At 39.5% G+C, this 21,077-nt stretch overlaps 2 protein-coding genes across 2 annotated transcripts in view; both read right to left on the reverse strand.

Moving 5' to 3' along the window:
* Positions 1–4,200, reverse strand: part of MED26 (mediator complex subunit 26) — a 49,669-nt gene extending 45,469 nt beyond the window's left edge. Inside the window, exon 1 of the mRNA XM_063455419.1 lies at positions 3,820–4,200. The gene's annotated coding sequence lies outside the window, so the exon portion shown is untranslated. The remainder of the gene's footprint in view (positions 1–3,819) is intronic.
* Positions 4,201–6,842: 2,642 nt separating this feature from the next.
* Positions 6,843–21,077, reverse strand: part of SMIM7 (small integral membrane protein 7) — a 34,947-nt gene continuing 20,712 nt past the window's right edge. Inside the window, exons 4-5 of the mRNA XM_063457319.1 lie at positions 10,161–10,251; positions 6,843–6,926 (exon numbers count right to left, since the gene is read on the reverse strand). Of these exons, the coding sequence (XP_063313389.1) occupies positions 6,911–6,926; positions 10,161–10,251 (107 nt within the window). The 3' untranslated portion in view covers positions 6,843–6,910. The remainder of the gene's footprint in view (positions 6,927–10,160; positions 10,252–21,077) is intronic.

The following is a 21,077-nucleotide window of genomic DNA, read 5'->3' on the forward strand; positions in this document are numbered from 1 at the left end:
AGTGCCTACAGTGTTTCTTAATCAATATTGTTCAATTTGCTACTTTGTCTCAAACAATATGTCTCTTAATTTTTCAATTTATAACAAACTGACCCTCTCTAAAAACATGAGATTATATTATTAAGAAATGTTAAATGTGCACCCTTCCACTTTTCACACCCAAGTATTCAAAAAAAAAATAATACCACAGTATGGATTAAAAACATATATACTTTACAGAATATTATTCTTACAGCATGGCTGCTTTTGATGAATTAGTTAACAAATTACAAGCTATAGTTAAGAATATATAATTATGGCATTTAGGATGTTAGGCGCAGGGGTAGGCAACCTTTGGCACTCCAGATGTGAACTGCTGTAAGAGCATTACAGGAGATGTAGTATACATCTGGAGTTCCAAAGACTTCCTACCCCAATTTGGACAGATGTTGAGCACAGGCCTGGCCCAGAAAAAAATAAAAAAAAATCTTGAAACTTGTACATTTTACACACTGTTACAACATTTATGCATAATGGACAGATGATAGACAGAAAACAAAAAAAAGACACACACAGGAAAAACTTATTTCCAGCATGCCTAAAGGTTAAAGGTCATAGTAACTTACACATTAGAGATATATTTTACATCTTAAAAGCTTGTATTTTATTTATTCCACAGCAATGTGTACAGGGAATAATTATATAAATCTAAAATTGTTTAGAATATGCTTTGGTGGGCAAGTGGGCAGTTCTTCATGTTGTACCTGCAAACACCTAAGCGGCTGTTTGCCTTTCAGAATTGGTGATTTAGTTATGAAAAGTCTGGTATCAATGTAACTAATTTCCCTTCTAAAAGCAAAAGTGGTCATGGTGGTTGGAGTAACCATTTAATCGGTCATAGTGGTTGGAATTTTTATGTGCAGCGTTTTTGCTTGAAATATGCACTTTTCTGCCAGGGGCTAGCTGCACCCCTAGTACATGTGACTTAGGCAGCCTGGAACTCTGTTCTGGCCTGCCTGTCAATTCTGTGCACAAATGACGTCTTTCGTCAGTGTGCAGTGCACGCTTACGGCACACGTGAGTTTCTTACCCTCACAGGACACTTGAATGTATCCCTCCTAATTTATCTTAGCCCTCCTTGGTAGTTTTTATATGCCCTCCATCTACTGTCCACCCCAATTACCTCCCTCCCCAAACTGGCTCAGAGGTTGCACGTCACTGTGAGGCGGTATTTATGTTTTAAAGATATAAACATATTTCAACATAACTCACTGTACCATAACTACTGGAATGTAAAAGAGATAAGATAGCTCATTCAAGATATACAAACATGCGCAAGCATATTAATGCAGGTTTACAAGTAAAACAAACAGGTGACATCATTTTGTTGATGTGTTATAGTGACTCACCTGTGTTCAAGCAGAGTGTAAATGGGATTTTATTTGTGAGGTCTGATAATTTTGGAAGAATAATACGATTGAATGGGAGAGCAGGAATTTGCACAATTTGGCAATGCGAGTCAGGCCGGTTGTGCATGTCCTAATATGGTACATGTAAACAGAGACGCATTCAATCCATAATGGCAAATGTAACAGTAAAACTGCCATGTCCTAAGGTGACAAATATTGTGGAATATTTATTGCTATGCGTAGTCAGAACTTTTTGAGAACTACATTGACTGAGAAAGCCATTATCCACCATGCGATAGCAAAAAAACAAACAAGAAGTCCGAATGCGCAGCAAGAGCCGCGCGCGCATTCAATCAGTTTATAGGAAAGCATTTCTCAATGCTTTCCTATGGACGGCAGCGTCTTCTTACTGTGAAAATCTCAGTGAGAAGTGCGGAAGCGACTCTAGCGGCTGTCAGGGAGACAGCCACTAGAGGCTGGATTAACCCTAATGTAAACATAGCAGTTTCTCTGAAACTGCTATGTTTACAGCTGCAGGGTTAACCCTAGATGGACCTGGCACCCAGACCACTTCATTGAGCTGAAGTGGTCTGGGTGCCTATAGTGGTCCTTTAACACAACATTAGGTATAAATAAAATGGGGGAGGAGGAGCAAAGAACAAAAAATCATGCACAGGTTTGCATCTAATAATCTTATCACAAAGTGCAACTCAAGTATAAAAACAAAGTAGATTCATGCATCGGCCCTAATTATTAAATGCTTCATATGTCTAGGATCTAAATTAATTTTTGGTAGTCAACACTAACCCTATACCAACCTTACCTGAAAAATTATATTTTACACAAGCTCTAATTGTACACCTGTGCTAACTTTAACCTTACTCTAATACTCCCTCACCCTACACCTAATTCAGAGGGTTTTGCTCTGCTGTCAGCAGTGGGATTTCCCAGGTCACACAGTGTGATTGCAGCATGTGAGTGACCTTTCAGACACTAGGGGTCTCCCTCAGACTGGGGGAAAGCTAATAACCACTACGACTGACCAAGATCACTTAGCCCGGGGATATAAATGCATTGAAATGGTTGTATGCAGTGCTCACTTTGCTCATCTGTCAGTCTGGTGCCACTAAATGTGACCCAGCTGTCAAAAGGGAGCCCTGGCTACATGGGTCTCCCCTGTCTGAGCAGGGTTTTAACCCTGCAAACACCAACATAAAAGGAGGGTTCATGCCAGAGTAACAGTGTTAAAGCCCAATATTTTTAGGATGGCATGGAATATCCAAACATCCTTAACCCCTTAAGGACACATGACATGTGTGACATGTCATGATTCCCTTTTATTCCAGAAGTTTGGTCCTTAAGGGGTTAAGGGATTAATCAAATGTGCATATCTATACTAAACCAACAATAACATGTATATACATCTTTTTAGCTCACATTTAATGCGGATATATTTCCAGCACTGTGCTAGTTTGTCCACCTTATTGGCAAACTAATAATGAATGAAACCTGTGTTGGTTCTCCCAGGTATTCATCAGGCACTCGTGCTCTCTCGCTATATATATTATAAAATATATAAAAAAACAATCGGGTTATGGTGGGTGGAAAAAAATTGGGATTGAAAACGCCTTCCACCTAAAGTCTGTGGACAGTTAATAAAATGTTAAACAAAAATCTGCACACCAGTCAAGCCATAAGACTTGCTTTTCCCACAAAAATCCCAAATGTGCAGTGATGTTACTACCGCAAAGGAGTCTGGGTGCGCATATGCAACTTAGTTTAACAAAGAATCACATTTTTGTCTCATTCCATTTCAAACATGGATTCCTTTGAGTCTGTGTTTGCTGTATACAACAGCCTTGAAACAACTTAGGGAAAGATTAAAAAGCCAGTGAACCACTCATGGACTGCTGTTTCATTGTTAATGCACATCAGCAGCATGAGGTTGGTTACTGGTTTGCTTATTGAGGCTTGGTAGTGCTTGGGAAAAAAGAAAAAAAAAAACTCAGTGGGTTAATGCATCATTAGTAGAATCTGTTCAACCCTTGGTTCGCAGGTTCAAATCCCAGCATGTTTGACTCAGCTCTTCATCCTTCTGAGGTAGATAAAATGAGTACCATTAAATTGGGTAATAGTAACAAACCCTGGATGTTTGGAGTATTGTACGCAGTACTGGAGACCATATCTTCAGAAGGATATTGATATTCTAGAAAGAGTTCAGAGAAGGGCTACTAAACTGGTTCATGGATTGCATGGAGAGAATAAAAAATGAAAATACCATTCACTCTCCGTTATTTATTATATACAAAACGAATGTATTATGAACAAAAACAAGGTTTTGGTAGAAAAAGAAAAATTCATATAAATAATCCACTGAACAAAAAATACATTTATTAGACGCTGCATTATTTCCTTAGACCTAAAAACCTACCTTTTATTAACTGCAGAACTGTCCTCTGCATCTAATGAAGATTCACTGCCTTTTTGCCCAGCAGTTCCATGTTAGTGCTGGGTACTGTCCAATCAAATGCTTCTCAAAAAGAAGCATTGATGACAAATATCTAGTCCAAAGCTTCTCATAAAGATGGGTGGTTTATTGAGATGGGCACTCGTATCCCTACAAAATAAATCATACTTTAGGACCGCATTACTTCAAATGCCATTTTTTTTTTACTATTCATTTTTCTGTGTCCATTAAAATGGTGGCTTGCTATAAACAGCTATTCTGGACTGAATTATTATCGGGCTCAGTCAAAATCTGGATGAAGCTGGAGTTATATCCACATACGTTGTTTAACCCCTTAAGGACACATGACATGTCATGATTCCCTTTTATTCCAGAAGTTTGGTCCTTAAGGGGTTAAAGAGTGGTTGCCTCACTCACTACACTATTACAGCAGATGTATATTTTAACTCCCACCAGCCTTAGCCAGGATCACATGGAACATGATAGAAGTTGTAGTGTAGCAAGAACAGGCAATTTCGTACACTCATTTTGACAGGACACAAATTCCCAACAAGTGGCTTGTGTTCTTCTCTGCAGCTCAGAAGAGCAAAGATTTAAATCATAACAGATATAGAAGTTTTTCTTGATCAGTGAGGTGGAGAGTTAAAACTCAAAATTGACAGGAATTCAAATTGAATAAAAATTTAGGCCAAATTGAAAACATTTTCCAAGTCAATTATGTTTTTTATATATATATATATATATATATATATATATTTTGGCCTTTATTATAAATTCACACTTTAGTAAATGACTGTGTGTTAAACTCAACCACGGGTAGCCTGTCCAAAGAATCTAGGGCTAGTATGCGGAGTGAGATGTAAAAGATACACAAAACGGATATTGCCACCCAGGAAGAGACTATTCCAGTGGGCTGAGTGACAGCCCAGGCACACAGAGATAAAATAATAATTTAAAAAATTGCTTTGCATCATAACCCTTGCAGTTGGATTAACTAGTGCTTATGGTGACCTTTTGCTATACTCTATCCTCAAGGGTCACCTGTAAGTTTTCAGAGGTTATCACCCAGACTTAACCCTTAGGTTTCAGTGCAATCTGCAATGTATCAGTATTTCTGCTACAACATGTTAACACATTGAGTATAACTAATATATATATATATATATATTTTTTTTTTAAATCAATTGCAAGGTAAGTGCTAGCATCCTTCATGACATATCAGACATCCCCATTAATATAGAAAAAGGAAATTATAAATACAGGGGTTCCTCGTTTTGCGACGGCTCATACTTACCACCAGCTCTCTCGTGGGGTGGTAATTGCGAGCCGTCGTGGGAGTTAGAGGGATTCCCTGCTCTGTTGCATTTGTCAATGTTCGGGGAAATATCCCCGAACATAGAGAAGCGCATCAGAGCAGGGAATCCCTTAACTCCTTACTTACCGACCAATTCGTTCTACAACCGGGTTTTAGTAAAGGGAACCCAGTCGGTGAGGAGTACCTGTACATCGGTAGTAGGGGTTTTACATTTGGTTCAGCATTTACTAGTTTGTTATGTAGTATCCACAGTCAAATGTGTTTATTGATTTTCTTTCCAATCAACATTCACAATCTCCTAACCAATTACCTTCCTAATATTTTATACTACTAAAGATCTAAGTTGGTATCTCAAATAAAATTTGGCAAAACATTTTATTTTTAACATTATTACACTGCAATTGTTTTATACACATATATATATCATTTCTTGTTTGATATCAATACTACAAACTGCCACATTAGAATATTCTAATGCAAGACTGTTCCACACTTGGTTTGGACATATTGGAAAAGTTATCAAGTGTGTGCTCGGCCTGAAACACAACCCTAGTGCCTCAGTATAGAACCAATGTGGTTTATTCACTAAATACAGAGGTGAGCAAAAAGAGGACTTAGCAAAGTGTTGAAGATTATCCAAAAAATATATTCTTGATTGGTATATTTCGACTTTAATTTTACTAGTTTTTCTTTTTGCCGATTAATCCAAATACAGCTCACTGTTCAGTTAATAATAAGCAAACTGATTTCCTCTTAGGGTTGAGGAGAAAAGTGTCTTGGGGAAAATGTTGATGAAACAATAAAGGAATTCAAGTAAAGAGCAGGCAAAGAAAGAGTGTATTGGTCTGTAGTGTTTAAAACGATCATCCAGAATTTACAGTTTGTACAATTGGATCTTATAGGAAACTAAGGTAATTGGCCCTTTGTAAACCTGTAAGTTTTACCTTTAGTAATGAGAAGCTCCTCTTTGCCCTGTAAGGAACAAGTCCCAGTAACTCTTGTTAGAGTTCAGAACAAATAACATTGCTTTCACACTATTTGATGTAAAATTAATTTTCAGTGAATGGACAGACTCACCATTGTTAATAAAACACACTTTGCATTAAACTATACACGAGATTTGGATTTCAGGTAACATACAAACATGTTGGGCTATCACCATGTCCCCAAATACAATGATGCAATGCAACATATTCTACTAAAATGGCATTGGGAAAGGAAGAATAAAATGCAAAGATAAAAACAGGATGCTTCTTGTGAATATTACTCTTTGTAATTGTTTAACTAATGTACAGACTTTACTCAATGACTCATGTGTTGGGATTGGAATGGAAGGATTAAGTTGGTTTACCTATGCTCTAGTGTGGTGTGCAAAAGCTAAATTTGTGGTCCTGTTGCTGTCAAGCTATAATTCCAAATCGGTAAAAAAAAATAAAAAAATTTAAATGATGGGAGTTGTAATCCAAAGAGAGTCAGACTTAAAAGTTCTACTTTGCACTAGCTAGCTGTATACTAAAATGTATTTGTATTGAGAGGTGTTACTTTCTGTGTTCATTTATAATTGGAGAGATAGTTGGTTATGCCAAGTCTACTTAATCTCTTTGCCATTAATGAGATCAGAAAGCGGATATATACATATATTTTCGAACAGGATGTTCTCTTAGAACTGGGTAGAGGAAGCAGGAGGGACTTGAGACTTTGGGTATTACACGGTGGTCCAGTACGAAACCAACAACACTTTCATGATCCAAATAACCTGTAGACAAGAAAAAGTTCAGATAAGTACTTTTTACTAAGTACATAATTTTACTGTTGCTCAGTGCAATAATCACAAATTATTTAATAATTTAAGTTGCCAAATGATTGTATGATACTATTGATATGACTGAACTTGGAAGCACAACTGTGTTTTGTTTCTATAGTAAAAAACAACCTACATTGCACTGCTGTAATGTCTGCTGGATGCAAATAAACATGCGTGAAAAAAGGAGGTCAGATTGGTGGTGGTTCACATTTTAATAGCAGTTCTTAGATATCCAGACCAGTGTCCAGAATGGAAGGACTTTTAGTAGTCAAAACCACAAACACTGAGCGCAAAGAGGACATTTGCAGTTTTTCTGCAGATAATGCACAACAGGCCAATCTGAACAAAAATGACTAAATGAGGAGGGTGCCAGTTCAGAACTGGATATACACAAGGAATAATTTGACACAGCCCATTCTCCACCTCAGCCAGTTTTGAACTCTGCAACATGACTCTCTTATGTCTGCAGGAGACATCCCCATCCACATTAAAAGGCAACTATACTACACAGCTGCAAGAAATTGTCTCCTACAAGTCGTAGAAACACCTTTTGGAAATGGTGCCCCCTTTTTTTGGAGTGGTTCTGAAGGTAACTTGACCATAGCCATACTGCAATCTCTTTGCTCTAAGCTGCTCCAGCAATGCTGCGGTCCTTAAAAAAAGCTATGCACTAGGGATTGACTGATTATTGGTCTGGCCGTTATTATTGGGCAATATTCAGTATTTCGGTCGATATCGGTATCGGCCTATAGTGATACAGATATTGCCGATAATGCAGACCAGGACTGCCCCTGTCTAAATCTCGCGAGTCCCATGGCAACGCTCCACGCAGCATGCTGGCCGCGAGATTTAGACAGGGGAGCTGAAGGGAAGGTAAGTAAGAGCTTGCTGCGGGCCCCCACTGCACAGTTCATGCCACCGGACCACCAGGGAATGCCATATCCCCCCTCCCTGGCCAAGTAAGAAGCAGGGAGGGGGGACTAGAAAAAATTTAAAATTAAATAAAATAAAGATGCCCCCCCCCCATTTTACACACACACACACACACACACCATTTGCTACACACACACACACACCATTTGCTACACACACACACACTGCATTCGCTACACACACACACACTGCATTCGCTACACACACACACACTGCATCCGCTATACACACACACACACACTGCATCCGCTATACACACACACACACACACACACACTGCATCCGCTATACACACACACACACACACACACACTGCATCCGCTATACACACACACACACACACACACACACTGCATCCGCTATACACACACACACACACTGCATCCGCTATACACACACACACACTGCATCCGCTATACACACACACACACACTGCATCCGCTATACACACACACACACTGCATCCGCTATACACACACACACACACACACTGCATCCGCTATACACACACACACACTGCATCCGCTATACACACACACACACTGCATCCGCTATACACATACACACACACTGCATCCGCTATACACATACACACACACTGCATCCGCTATACACATACACACACACTGCATCCGCTATACACATACACACACACTGCATCCGCTATACACATACACACACACTGCATCCGCTATACACATACACACACACTGCATCCGCTATACACATACACACACACTGCATCCGCTATACACATACACACACACTGCATCCGCTATACACATACACACACACTGCATCCGTTATACACATACACACACACTGCATCCGCTATACACATACACACACACTGCATCCGCTATACACATACACACACACTGCATCCGCTATACACATACACACACACTGCATCCGCTATACACACACACACACACTGCATCCGCTATACACACACACACACACTGCATCCGCTATACACACACACACACTGCATCCGCTATACACACACACACACTGCATCCGCTATACACACACACACACTGCATCCGCTATACACACACACACACTGCATCCGCTATACACACACACACACTGCATCCGCTATACACATACACACACACTGCATCCGCTATACACATACACACACACTGCATCCGCTATACACATACACACACACTGCATCCGCTATACACATACACACACACTGCATCCGCTATACACATACACACACACTGCATCCGCTATACACATACACACACACTGCATCCGCTATACACATACACACACACTGCATCCGCTATACACATACACACACACTGCATCCGTTATACACATACACACACACTGCATCCGCTATACACATACACACACACTGCATCCGCTATACACATACACACACACTGCATCCGCTATACACATACACACACACTGCATCCGCTATACACATACACACACACTGCATCCGCTATACACATACACACACACTGCATCCGCTATACACATACACACACACTGCATCCGCTATACACATACACACACTGCATCCGCTATACACATACACACACTGCATCCGCTATACACATACACACACTGCATCCGCTATACACATACACACACTGCATCCGCTATACACATACACACACTGCATCCGCTATACACATACACACACTGCATCCGCTATACACATACACACTGCATCCAATAATCAAATACTCTCACTGCATCCACTACACACACATATAGTCTTGAAAACAAAGAATTCTGATAAAAAAAAAAAAAAAAAAGATTTGCAAAAAAATAAACATGTTCAGTTAACAGTAGATTTGTGTAGAAATAGTTTATTTTTTCAAAATGGTAAATGTACAGAATATCGGTAAGTTATCGGCTATCAGCCTGAAAGTTCACAGATTATCGGTATCGGCTCTTTAAAAAAAAAAAATCAATATCGGTCGATCCCTAAAACCGCAGAATCTTTCATGGAACTTATGTTTGTTAACAATGGCTAGTTTGGGAGAGTTTTCCCAAAATAACAAATAGTTAACACAAGTTATGGGTGATTTTCAATATTTTCTTCTGTTGTATCATTTCCAAAAAGGTGTCAGTTTCCCTTTAGACATAGTACATGGACGGGACAAAGCCAAGTGTTAGAATGTAAATACAACCGACCAGTCTTCATGCACAGCATTACATGTATGTATTTCTGTATGTACGTACGTATGTGGAGATATAGAAATATAATTTGCTTATACTCACACGACCATGCAAAACATCATGAAAATATTCCATAAAGCAATGAAAATTCTGAAGTATCGAAGGCTGAGGAGAAACTCGCGGATATTGTCACCTGAAGAAACAAAAAAGGAAAGGAAAACTAAGTGCATTTTATTTCTGACATTTAGCTCACCTGTGAGGAAATATGGTAATTAAATATTACCCTGTCAGTCAATGTTAAACGCTCTGTCCTTTGCAGCTAGTAATGTAGGTAAAGCATACAGAGAAGCTCATGGTTTGCCTGGTTTGAATTTATGATGTAGTTGACTAACTCTGTAATTTATTTCAAAGCATGTGGACATCCAGCGTTAAACTCCGGTAGTGCCTTTAGTTGCTGTCTGGGAGACAGCCACCAATGGTGGAGTTAACCCTGCAATGTAATTAATGCAGTTTCACAGAGGGACTGAATCCAGACCACTTCAATGAGATGGTGCCTATAGAGTCGCTTAACACAAGTTATAGGTGATTTGTTCTATTCAATGACGTTTGAAGTGACAGTTTCCCTATAAAAGCATAATATATAAGAATAGACAAGGCAAAGCATAAGAGAAAGGAACTACAACTCCAATGCTGAATTGCCAGATAGAGCTTTTTACACCCCTGACCCTGATATAAGTATATATTTTTCTATAAATAGCTATGACAATGTATAGTTGCAAATAAAGAAGGCACTATGCCTTTTTTCCCACAGGAGGTGCAATTGAATACTCTAGTCTACATGGTTATTAGCATTTATATAGCGCTTTACCAGTATAGAATGGGGGGGATATTTGACAAGTAATTGACATACAGAATATAACAGACAATGGGTGAAGAAGGTCCTGCTCAAACATGCTCACAATGAGGAAGAGGTTAAAAAACAAGAGATGTAAAAGCATGTTGGAGGGGAGCAAATATATATGGATAAGATGCCTGTGTTGAAATAAGCTAGTAAAAGTGGTGTGCTGAAAAGACAAACAGTAGATGGAGAAGGAGGACAGATATGTCGTTTGAAGTAGCTAATGAGAAGAAAATTGAGACTGGAGAGAGGTAGAGAAGCAATGCAGATCTAAGAAACTTGGATTTCGAATAGTCCAAGATGAGCTAGATTTATGATGTTCATATTGACAGTACAGGTTAACAGTGTTTCCCAACCCAGTCCTCAAGGCACACCTACCAGTACAGGATTTAAGGATTACCCAGTTTTTCTAAAAACACCTTAGACAAAACTGGGTAATCCTTAAATCCTGGACTGGTAGGTGTGCCTTGAGGACTGGGTTGGGAAACACTGGGTTAGAAGATGGCTGCTGGCTATGTTGTGTAGGAGAGTTAGCCCAATGAGTAAAGCCAAAAGGAGGAGGTGAGAGAAATCTAGAGGCTACTGAATTGTTGTGTTGGTTAATGGGGATTCTGAAATCATCAAAAATGAGGGAAGGAAAAGTAGAGGGAGAGCCTGGGGGACAATAGATAACAGTAACGTAGACTTAGAGGATTGCAGAGACAGATGGAGTGGACTTCAAAAGAGTAAAAGAAGAGAGAAGAACAAGGGGGCAAAGGTGGAAAGAAACAATGAGGGGAGAGCATAAACCATACACCAACACACACAGCATCACAAGGCCTAGGAGAATGAGATTAGTGCAATGCACCATAGGATAGAGTGCCAAGGATAGCAGTGTCAGAAGGTGAGAGCTAGGTTTCAGTCTGTGCCAAAAGGAGATTGTGAATGGCAATAACAGACAAGTTAATTTAATTCTAAATTATTTATGTGGCAACATAGTTTTAAAAGTCAAACAGCATAGAAGTTGTATTCATCTTCAAAGATACTTTCTGCCCGTAATGTGTTTTATAAGGCAATCTGACAAACTCTGCTTAAAATTTCATCTTTATTTCTAGTCCTAAATAACTTTAGAAAAAGCTGTTACTACCAGTAGATTACCATGCATAACAAAGTAAGCAAGTGACCATGTCTAAATTCATCCTGACAGCCGAGTAGGGATGGGATATTTCAACAATAGGATTACTCTAAGCATGCTAACGACTTATCGTGGAACATCGCCTTAATGCACTATCAACAGTCTATATGCAAAGAGATATAGCAGAGAAGGATCACTAAAAAGCCCATTCTGTAAGTGTACCTGTCAAATAAGAACTATAATATATTATATTTAGAAGAAAACTGCAGTACATTCAGAAAGTATTCAGCCCTTCATTTTTTTTACGTTGCAGCCTCATGCTACTATTAAAGGGATACTATAGTGCCAGGAATACTAAGCCATATTCCTGGCACTATAGCTCTCTCTGCCAAATCCCTTCCCCACTGCGTCGGTGAATAAAGGTTTAAAAGCCCTTTATTTACTTAACTGATTCCAGCGCCGGTGTCCCTCGGCACTGGGTCATGGCTCCACCTCCTCCAGCGTTGCTTGTTGAGGGGGTGCTAATGCGCATGTTCGGCGAGTGATGCGCGCGCATTATACGATAATCACAGGAAAGCATTGAAACTACAGGAAAATAGCTGATGCTGGATGTCCTCGTGCACAGCGTGATGATGTCCAGCGTCAGTTACCAGACCAAAAGTCTGTTAACATTCAGGAAGCGACTAGTGGCTGTCATTGCAGCACTAAGTGCAGTAAGGACATTGTACACAGACCACTTTAATGAGCTGAAGTGGTATGGGAGCCTATAGTGTCCCCTTAAATAGTTTTTTTCCTTTTCACATCAATCTCCACTCAAGAAAAGGCAAAAAATCTGATTTTTGAAGTTCTTGTATGGAGTGTGCAGCCACAGACATCTTTAGTAACGTCTATAGACTCACTCTGTGATACAGCCAGTTCAGCAGCTTTATAAATGCACAGGCTCTAATCCTTCACTCACAAATTATACTAAGTAAGCAATGTAGTAAGCGAATACCATTAGATTAAACTGCAGAGCACTTAAGAATAAACTAGAATTCCTTATGGAATATCCAGAATGTGAAATATCACCAAACTTCAACTGTAGTATAACTCTATAGTGGTTTTGAGTTGAACTGTACATGAATTATAGTAGTATTGCACATTAGGGACAATCCATGAAGATTCTAGTTCAATAATTAAGTGATCAACATTTTATGCTTAGGCAATTCACAAGTTATTTTTCACTATGTTAAAAAAAGAAAAAATTACACAAAAGTGGTGTAGCAGCTGTGTTTTATTGTTTTAACACAATAAAAGGAAACGCAGAGCACCACAACCACTACACACCTTCCCGTCAGATCAGTTACCTGCCTCGGGCCCTTTACATGCTGGGGTGACGAACGGCATGTGCCTGCTCTGAGATGGTTAGAAGTGACTGCGGTGTGAGGCGCAGAGGAAGTTTGCTTGGATCACTATGCACTGATTTCCCAGCTCCCTTGCATCTGTTACTGTTGCTGGAGCCAGGTGTTATCATATGTCCGATAACGTACTGTGTACTGAACTGGTGTTCAGGCAACATCAGAGTTTTAGACTGGTGGGAAAGTATTCTTAATTCCATTCTACTCCCTACCCCATTCTACCACCTTTTTTGTTCTCTTCTCCTCTGATGCTCCCTTAAGCCAACAGGCAATAGTGGCCCTAGATGCTGCATTACCCTTTGTTTGTCCTTTGGAATTGATAAAAAGGTAAGTTTGAACAGCCCTTTTAACATTCAAGGAGTGAAGTTTGAATTTCTTCGGTGAAGATGGATTTGAATAAAATGAATGTAGGATAATTGTCTGGTCAATGTTCTCCTTGCTTAAGACTTTGGGGAGAAAAGAAGGTTCCAAATGCAGGATCACTTTGTCTTGATGGAAAAATGGTGTATTCCTCATCGTTTCAATAAAGCTTGACTCTCCCCCACTCTCTTGGCTCAACGGATTGCAAATAAGAAGGCGACTTTAACTGATAAGAACTAGTGGTAACTCTTGATAATGCCAACTAAAGTTGGAAAAATACTTTTTTGTGGAGGGCATAAATGTCGAACGGCATTAACTAATTTCATTATGAGGATGTGAGAAGCGAGATCTTGAAGCAGAATATGACAGAGTCCTGATATGTGCACTTTAAGAGTGGAGACGCGTCAACCTTTTTTGAAACCAGATTTTAAGAAATACAGAATGGTAGGAATCAAACCATTATAAACCTTTTATACCTCTGTACTGCACCACAGGAGGAATTTATTCTACATCTGCAAATAAATATCAAATGCGGATTTTCTTGTTTAATTAATAATTACTATAATTCTTCCTTAGAAAAGGTTTTTTTCTTTCTAGAATCACCATTGCAGAAACCATGCCATGATCTTGAACATTAGCAGCATTTCTAGTGGAATATCCTTGTTGTCCAATAGCTGAGGACCTTTGGGAAGCTGCCAGACCCAGTCTTCTCCCATTTGTAGGAGTTCCGAGAACCAGCATCTGTTTGTCCAATAGGGGATTATGGCTACTATCCGAGCTCTTTTGTGGCAGATCTTTCTGAGGCAAATCGGGATGACTGCAATCGGTGGAAACACATATCCCAGTCTGAAATTCCATGTTATGGAGATAGAATCCAGAGAGTCTGGAAAATCTTATTTATGTAGGGACGCAAATCTTTAGTTTCCAGTTTCATCTGCTGGCCATCCAATCTTTTTCTGGCACGAAAATCTCTATGATCATGTTGATTACTGCTGAGGGACAACTGTCCATTTTCCTCTGCTCAAATCAACTTCCAGAAAGTTGTCTATTCCTCTGAAATGAATGTCTGTAATGTCCAAGATATTTCTTCCTGCCCAGAGAAAGATTTGTTTTTCTTCTTGGACCTCCTTGTCTGTTTATTTATGCTACTGTTGTGAGGTCAGTGAATCTCAGAAATTTGTACAGATTTGTGATGTATTTCTTATCAGAAGTTCTCTGAAGTTTGATGCTTTTCAGCATTTTCTGGAATTCCATTTTCCTTTTCCCATGTGAGAGTCCATATGGGCACCCCATCACAGGTTTAAGCCATCTGTTGTGATTGAGATCCAGTGTTTCAGTGTGCTGGATAGGCATGCTGTAATGAAACTGGACTCCTTCCACAAGTTTAGAAGTAACAGCATCTAGTGATATTGTCATGCTTGTGTCCAGATTTTCTTCATCTTTTGACCAAGCTTGTAAACTTTCTCCTTGCAGTGGTCTTATTCTTGCTATTGCCCATTGTAAAATATTCTATATTTTGGAACGGTTTCTTACATACATTTAACACTGAGGTGTGGTTGATCTTGAGTGACATGAACAGATTACAATAAGTGTTGCAAGCTCTTCTCTGTTTCTGAGTGTCCATGGAACATGGGATGACCCAATAGGGAATTGCCAATAAGCATACTGTATCAAAAGCATTGACTTGTAATGCCTACACAGCCATTTTGGTGGTATATATGTAGAATGTATTATTTGTGTAAGGGAGTTTCTAGGAGAATGAGACACAGACACAGAACATCAAGGGCAGAGTGTCTTCCCACTCTGAATATCCAGCATGTACCATCTGCTGTTGACCTATTTAACATGACATTATAAGTACTGACTTTGTATTTTCAAAACAAGAAGAATAAATCTCTTAATATGAAAAGCCAGGAAAGTCTGATTGTGTCATATTTTTAAGTGACACAGAAGAAATATCATATGCATGATACAAGGCAAGCCACCCAACAATAAGAAAGAAGAATTGAATAAGTATCAAGCAGAATAATAATTTTAAGAATCCACCTTTTTCTACATATTGGATTTTACAGGTGGTATAGTCGAGGTTAGTAGACCCAGAATGCTCATAGCGCTTCTTTCTTTCTTAAACTTTGTTTCTGACATTGTAGATATTTCTTCATTTCTCTTATTTCCATTACCAGAAATGTAATTCTGGATGCAGGGAGAGCTCAGATTTTTTTCCCCAGTTATGATCCAGCCATGAGCCTTGAGAGTATGGATTGTTAGTTGCATGTTCCTGTACAGCTATCTTTTGAGTTTGCTGTTAAGAGTCAATCGCCTAGATATAGGATTAGGATCAACCGCCTGTTGCCTCTGTTAGGCGACAAATGGTAGTAGGATTTTCGTAAATATTCTTGGCAGACAAAATGGTAGTGCCTTGAATTGGTAGTGTAGAATCATGCAACCTGACATAAATCTCAGGAATTTTCTCCATAGAGGCCATAATGTTTCCTTGTTGTACAATATTTCCGAATTCTTCTTTGACTGGTACATTTTCTATAACTCCCTTTCTTAGGAGCTTGAAAGTATTTGAAAGGAGTGCTTGTTTTCTTGGGCTGCTGGTGTTTCTGTAAATCTTATTTTCTAGCCATTCCTGATGGTTTCTAAAATCCATAGATTGTGTGTTTCTTTCCATCTGTTAAAAAAAGTTTGTAATCTGCCCCCCACTTTTCCAGTGGCATTATTATTTCCTCCTCTTTTCGCTTCTGCCTGATATGCCGGAGTTCTAGATTTGGACTGTTTACAAAAGGGGCAAGATCTTTCTTCCTTATAGAAGTAATTTTGAATTATTCACGGTAGAGTAGTTTCTTGTTCCATCTCATTTTTTCCCCCTGAGGTAAAGTCTTATTTGTGTCTGATATTTGTATAATTCAGTCATTCAAAGCAGATCCGAAAGCCTTGTCTCTCTCAAATGGGAGTTCGCATAGTGCACTTTTGAAGACTAAATCTGCCAGCCAGGATTCTAGTCAGTTTGTTCACTGGCTACTTACGGGAGGTCCATGGTTCTTGCTCCTAGTTTAATGGAGACTTCCATCATTTCGGTTAAGAACGTTAGCCAGTTTGACATTTCATAGCAGATATACTGGGCCTTCCTTAGACTCCCCTGTTAAAGGAGCTATAGGGTCAGGAACACAAACATATTTCTGACCCTAGTGTTAAAACCACCATCTAGCTCCCCTGACCCCCTCTTGCCTCTCTAAATTTAGTAAAATCTTACTTGTATTCAAGTCTGCAGCTGCTACCTCTGCCCCTGTTTGCCTGTGAAACTGTCTGCTGCCTGCGGACCTCATCAGAAGCGGTAGTCTGAGACAATCACAATGCTTCCCCAAAGGATTGGCTGAGACTGTCAAGGAGGCAGATTAGGGGATGAGACAGCACAAGTCAAACACAGCCCTGACCAGCAATAAACTGTAGTTGTTCTGGTGATTATAGTGTCCCTTTAAATGAGTCCTTAGTGCTTGAAGCCATGCATTTATTTCCCCATTAACTGCTTCTAATGTCAGTAGAGCTTTGCTCTAGAAAGCTGCTGTCTGGAAGATTCTTCTACATGAGTTTTTTTCTACACGTTTATCCATTATTTCTTTTAGGGCCGCTACTTCTCAATTGTGCTATAGGTACCTTTAGAAGATGTTCCATGTGTCAATTTCAAGAGAGTCTTAATTTGCATAGTAATAAATGCATGTTTCTCTGGAAGTTTCCATTCTCTTATCTCCAAGTATTTTCCCTTCATTGGAAAACCCCTTTACCTCATCAACTGAATATTCTGCAATTTAAATGTTTTAGAGACCTACTTAAACCCGTTTCTTCATCCGAATCTTTGCTTACAGAGTCTGAGACAACTGAGCTCATTGAACACTCCCCAGAGAACAATTCAGAGGAAAAAGGAGACCTGTTGGCATTTTAATCTCTAACAGTACTTCTGAATTCAGTAGAACGTTGTGTTGCTCTCTCTTCAAATTCAGCAAAGGTCTGATGTAAATTATCTTGGAACCAAGCTAGGAATGAATACATTTCTTTTTGCTTAGATTTTTCAAGCAATTCCTTTGAGCATGGATTACAATATTTATTTTTGCAACCGTAGTGGTATTGCAACGTCTGCACATACTAAATGTTTAGACTTCTGTGTGGCTTTTGTTAGGATGTGGTGGACCTGCACCAATATTTTCTCGTATCTCTGGGGGCACTGTGCTGAAATTCAAATTTGTCTTTGTTTGTGCATGTGCAGTAGAGCAACAGATCCACAGTGGAACATATGCCTGCCTGGTCGGAGGACTGCACCCTGGAGCTGAGGCTATTACCTGGATAGCTCAGTTAACTCCTTCAGCAACCCGTGCTATGCTGCTTGCTCCTGGAAGACAAAATGGCTACTTGTCCATCCCGCCTCCGGGAGGCTTGAGTAAGAACTGACAGGCTTTCTCAGACTAAAGTATTTAAGTGGTTTTGAGAAGGGATGTGACTTATTTTTAAACATTTAATTCTGCAGGTTACCTGTCCCCATGAATGAAGAACATCACTTTTGGTACGGTCGTTAAATGTAGGGGGAAAAAGAAGAGAATTTGAGGACAGGAAGAAGAGCCGCACTAAAATCATTTGCTTGGAAAAAAAGAGGTATTTCATTTTAAGATGATATATCAAATAATGAAGTTAGGGACATAACATACTGCATATATATTTTGTAAATTCTTTATTTTTTTAGTGCATTGCTTTAATTTTTTAGTGCATTGTTTTTTAGTGCATTGCAAACAAGTATACTCAGACATTGACCAAAAGATGGAGATGGCATGAGCCTTGAGTACTGCACTGTTTCTAGTAAATAGGAGAAAATATCAGGAACACAGTGCTTTGTTGAAGAATCAGGGAGGGAAATAAACATGCTATGGCATAGTACTGTGGAGAGATGCCGGTTATAGGAGAACCACTGGCTCTTAAGCATGCAGGGAATGGAGGTGGTTCTCCACAGGATGGCATGTCGGCTCTCAGCCAACCGTCATTTCTAGCAGTCGGGATTCCCACACAACTGGTAACATGAGTGATAGGCCACCGACCTGCAGGTTGTTGCAGTGTTGTGTGGGATCAGTGCGAGTTGCAGCAAAGGTGAGGGCCTGAGTGATGGGGTGCCTCCTCCGCGGCACCAAGCTATTTCTCCTCTTAAACGGGTGTAGAAGAAGTAGAGGTGAACGCTGCCTGGGATCCCCACCCAGTAGAGGCTATTCCTTTCTCTGTTTTCCATTCAGAGGCGACTTCTGGGAAGCCTCACCTCGCTGCTGTAATGTCGCCCAGAAGCACCGGTGTAACCGCGGCTGGTTCCCTTATTTAGCACTATAACGTCTTTAAACATAGAACTTAGCAGGGCTAACCATACAAATATCTTAGCCATAGTTGTATATAGTTAGTAAGAGATCCTCTATTTAAAATATATCAATAATTGAGAATACAATATAAATTAAGGATTGTCTTGGAAGCAATAAAGTTTTGTCTTTTTAGATATTTATTATGTGGAGAGAGAGAGAGACATAAACTCTGCTATAACTTATTGTAATGGATTTTATAAGATTAAACTAAATGCTTGCAAATATCAATAATAGATTAACATACCCTCCTGAACATGTCATCATGTCAGCCTTTCTGTCATTTTAAGATGGAGCAGCATCTGTCCCTTAACATTTAAAAGTACACCTATTTATACCTTAGGTGTCTTCATTTTAGGGTCACCGTAGTTCATATATGAAAAAGTAACCTTTTACTTTTATTCATTTTAGGACCTCCCTTAACTTGGCTAAAATACAAGGCCATAACTAAAGGGTGTACACATCATGGAAATTTTCCTGACTTAGGTCAAGATGGTATCTTAAAGTCTGAACATCTTTATCTGCTTTGGGTTACCACAGTATATTATGTACTGAAAGAGTCGCAGCGTAGCCTTGAAGCTTGTTTATGCATTATTGTTATTGTATTTCATCTGGGACAAAATGGCGTAAACATATTATGCACTGACGGCAAGTAAGCGGTTATTGCTTAAAGAAACATGTATGGAAAAACAATACGTTCCATTTCTAACACCATGTCAGTTTGCAATATCTCCTAAAGACAAAGTACACAGTTTGAGGAACAATATTTGCATTTGCCCATAACACAGGAATATCTCCTACAGTCGCTGAAGGCAAAGATCTGTGGAGCTGTAATGTTTGGTCGTGCAGCTTTGTCTGGTAACGGCTGATATCAGACAGTAGAAGCAGCTGAGCAAATCGGCAGCTTGCCAGTAGGGACCGGATGACCCCCGCCGGTCCAGAGAGGGGGAAGGTAGGAGTGCTACAGGGCGAGTATTGGAGTAAGAGAAGCGGCCGCCTCCTCCCAACTCCAGTTCAAGTAGGCCGCGATGCAGCACGTCTGGCTCCCAGCAGTGACAGACTCGGTTGGAGTCTCAAGTGGATCGTCGGTGCACTCCCGACGTGGGTAGTGCCCCAGGGTGAGTTCTTGGCTTGAAGGCCGGTGTTATAACCACGATTTTAGGGATACAGATGGGAGTTCAAGCTGCACCCATCCGACCAGCTCAAAGGTCAGGCTCCGCCCCAGACTGCATATATTTAATAGAGACTTCCAAGAGGTGACTGACCCCTATTTTTAAGTTATGGATACCATTATTTACTTATAAGTAGAATTACATCCAACACAATTATCTATTGAAGTTATCTCAACCAGAACAACATGCAGGGTTATACACCAATGTAAAAAATCAAACAGGGTTATTTACAAATGTGAGAGTACAAAGTGAATTTCAAATTTGACAATAAAATAACTAGAAAAAAAATTGTCATCAAAATGTCAGTCTGCAAAAAAAGTCAGCTATGCTTCCAGATCAGCTAATCTGGCCTAAAATGTTAAAATGTAAAATTTACTACTAATTCTAACATTAGTGTATTCTATCTACAAGGAGATTATTTAAAATGAGCATTTGATATTATTAATATATGTTTATCATTTTCAAAATGTTACTGTTGTAACCAATGTAGTAGAATTCCTAATATAGATAAAGAAAAATTAGTGTTAGGAATACAAAACTGCCACCATGTAACAGTCATGCAAAGATTACTTAAAGCGGCACTGTCATGTCGAGCTTACCTTTCTTTAATCGACTCATTTTCTCTCCCTCTCTCAGGATCTCTTCTTCATTTCTTCCTGTCTGCTCTAGTTTTCTTTAAAACATAAGA

The sequence above is a fragment of the Pelobates fuscus genome, chromosome 5 (genome assembly GCF_036172605.1).
Source record: "Pelobates fuscus isolate aPelFus1 chromosome 5, aPelFus1.pri, whole genome shotgun sequence".
NCBI lineage: Eukaryota > Metazoa > Chordata > Amphibia > Anura > Pelobatidae > Pelobates > Pelobates fuscus.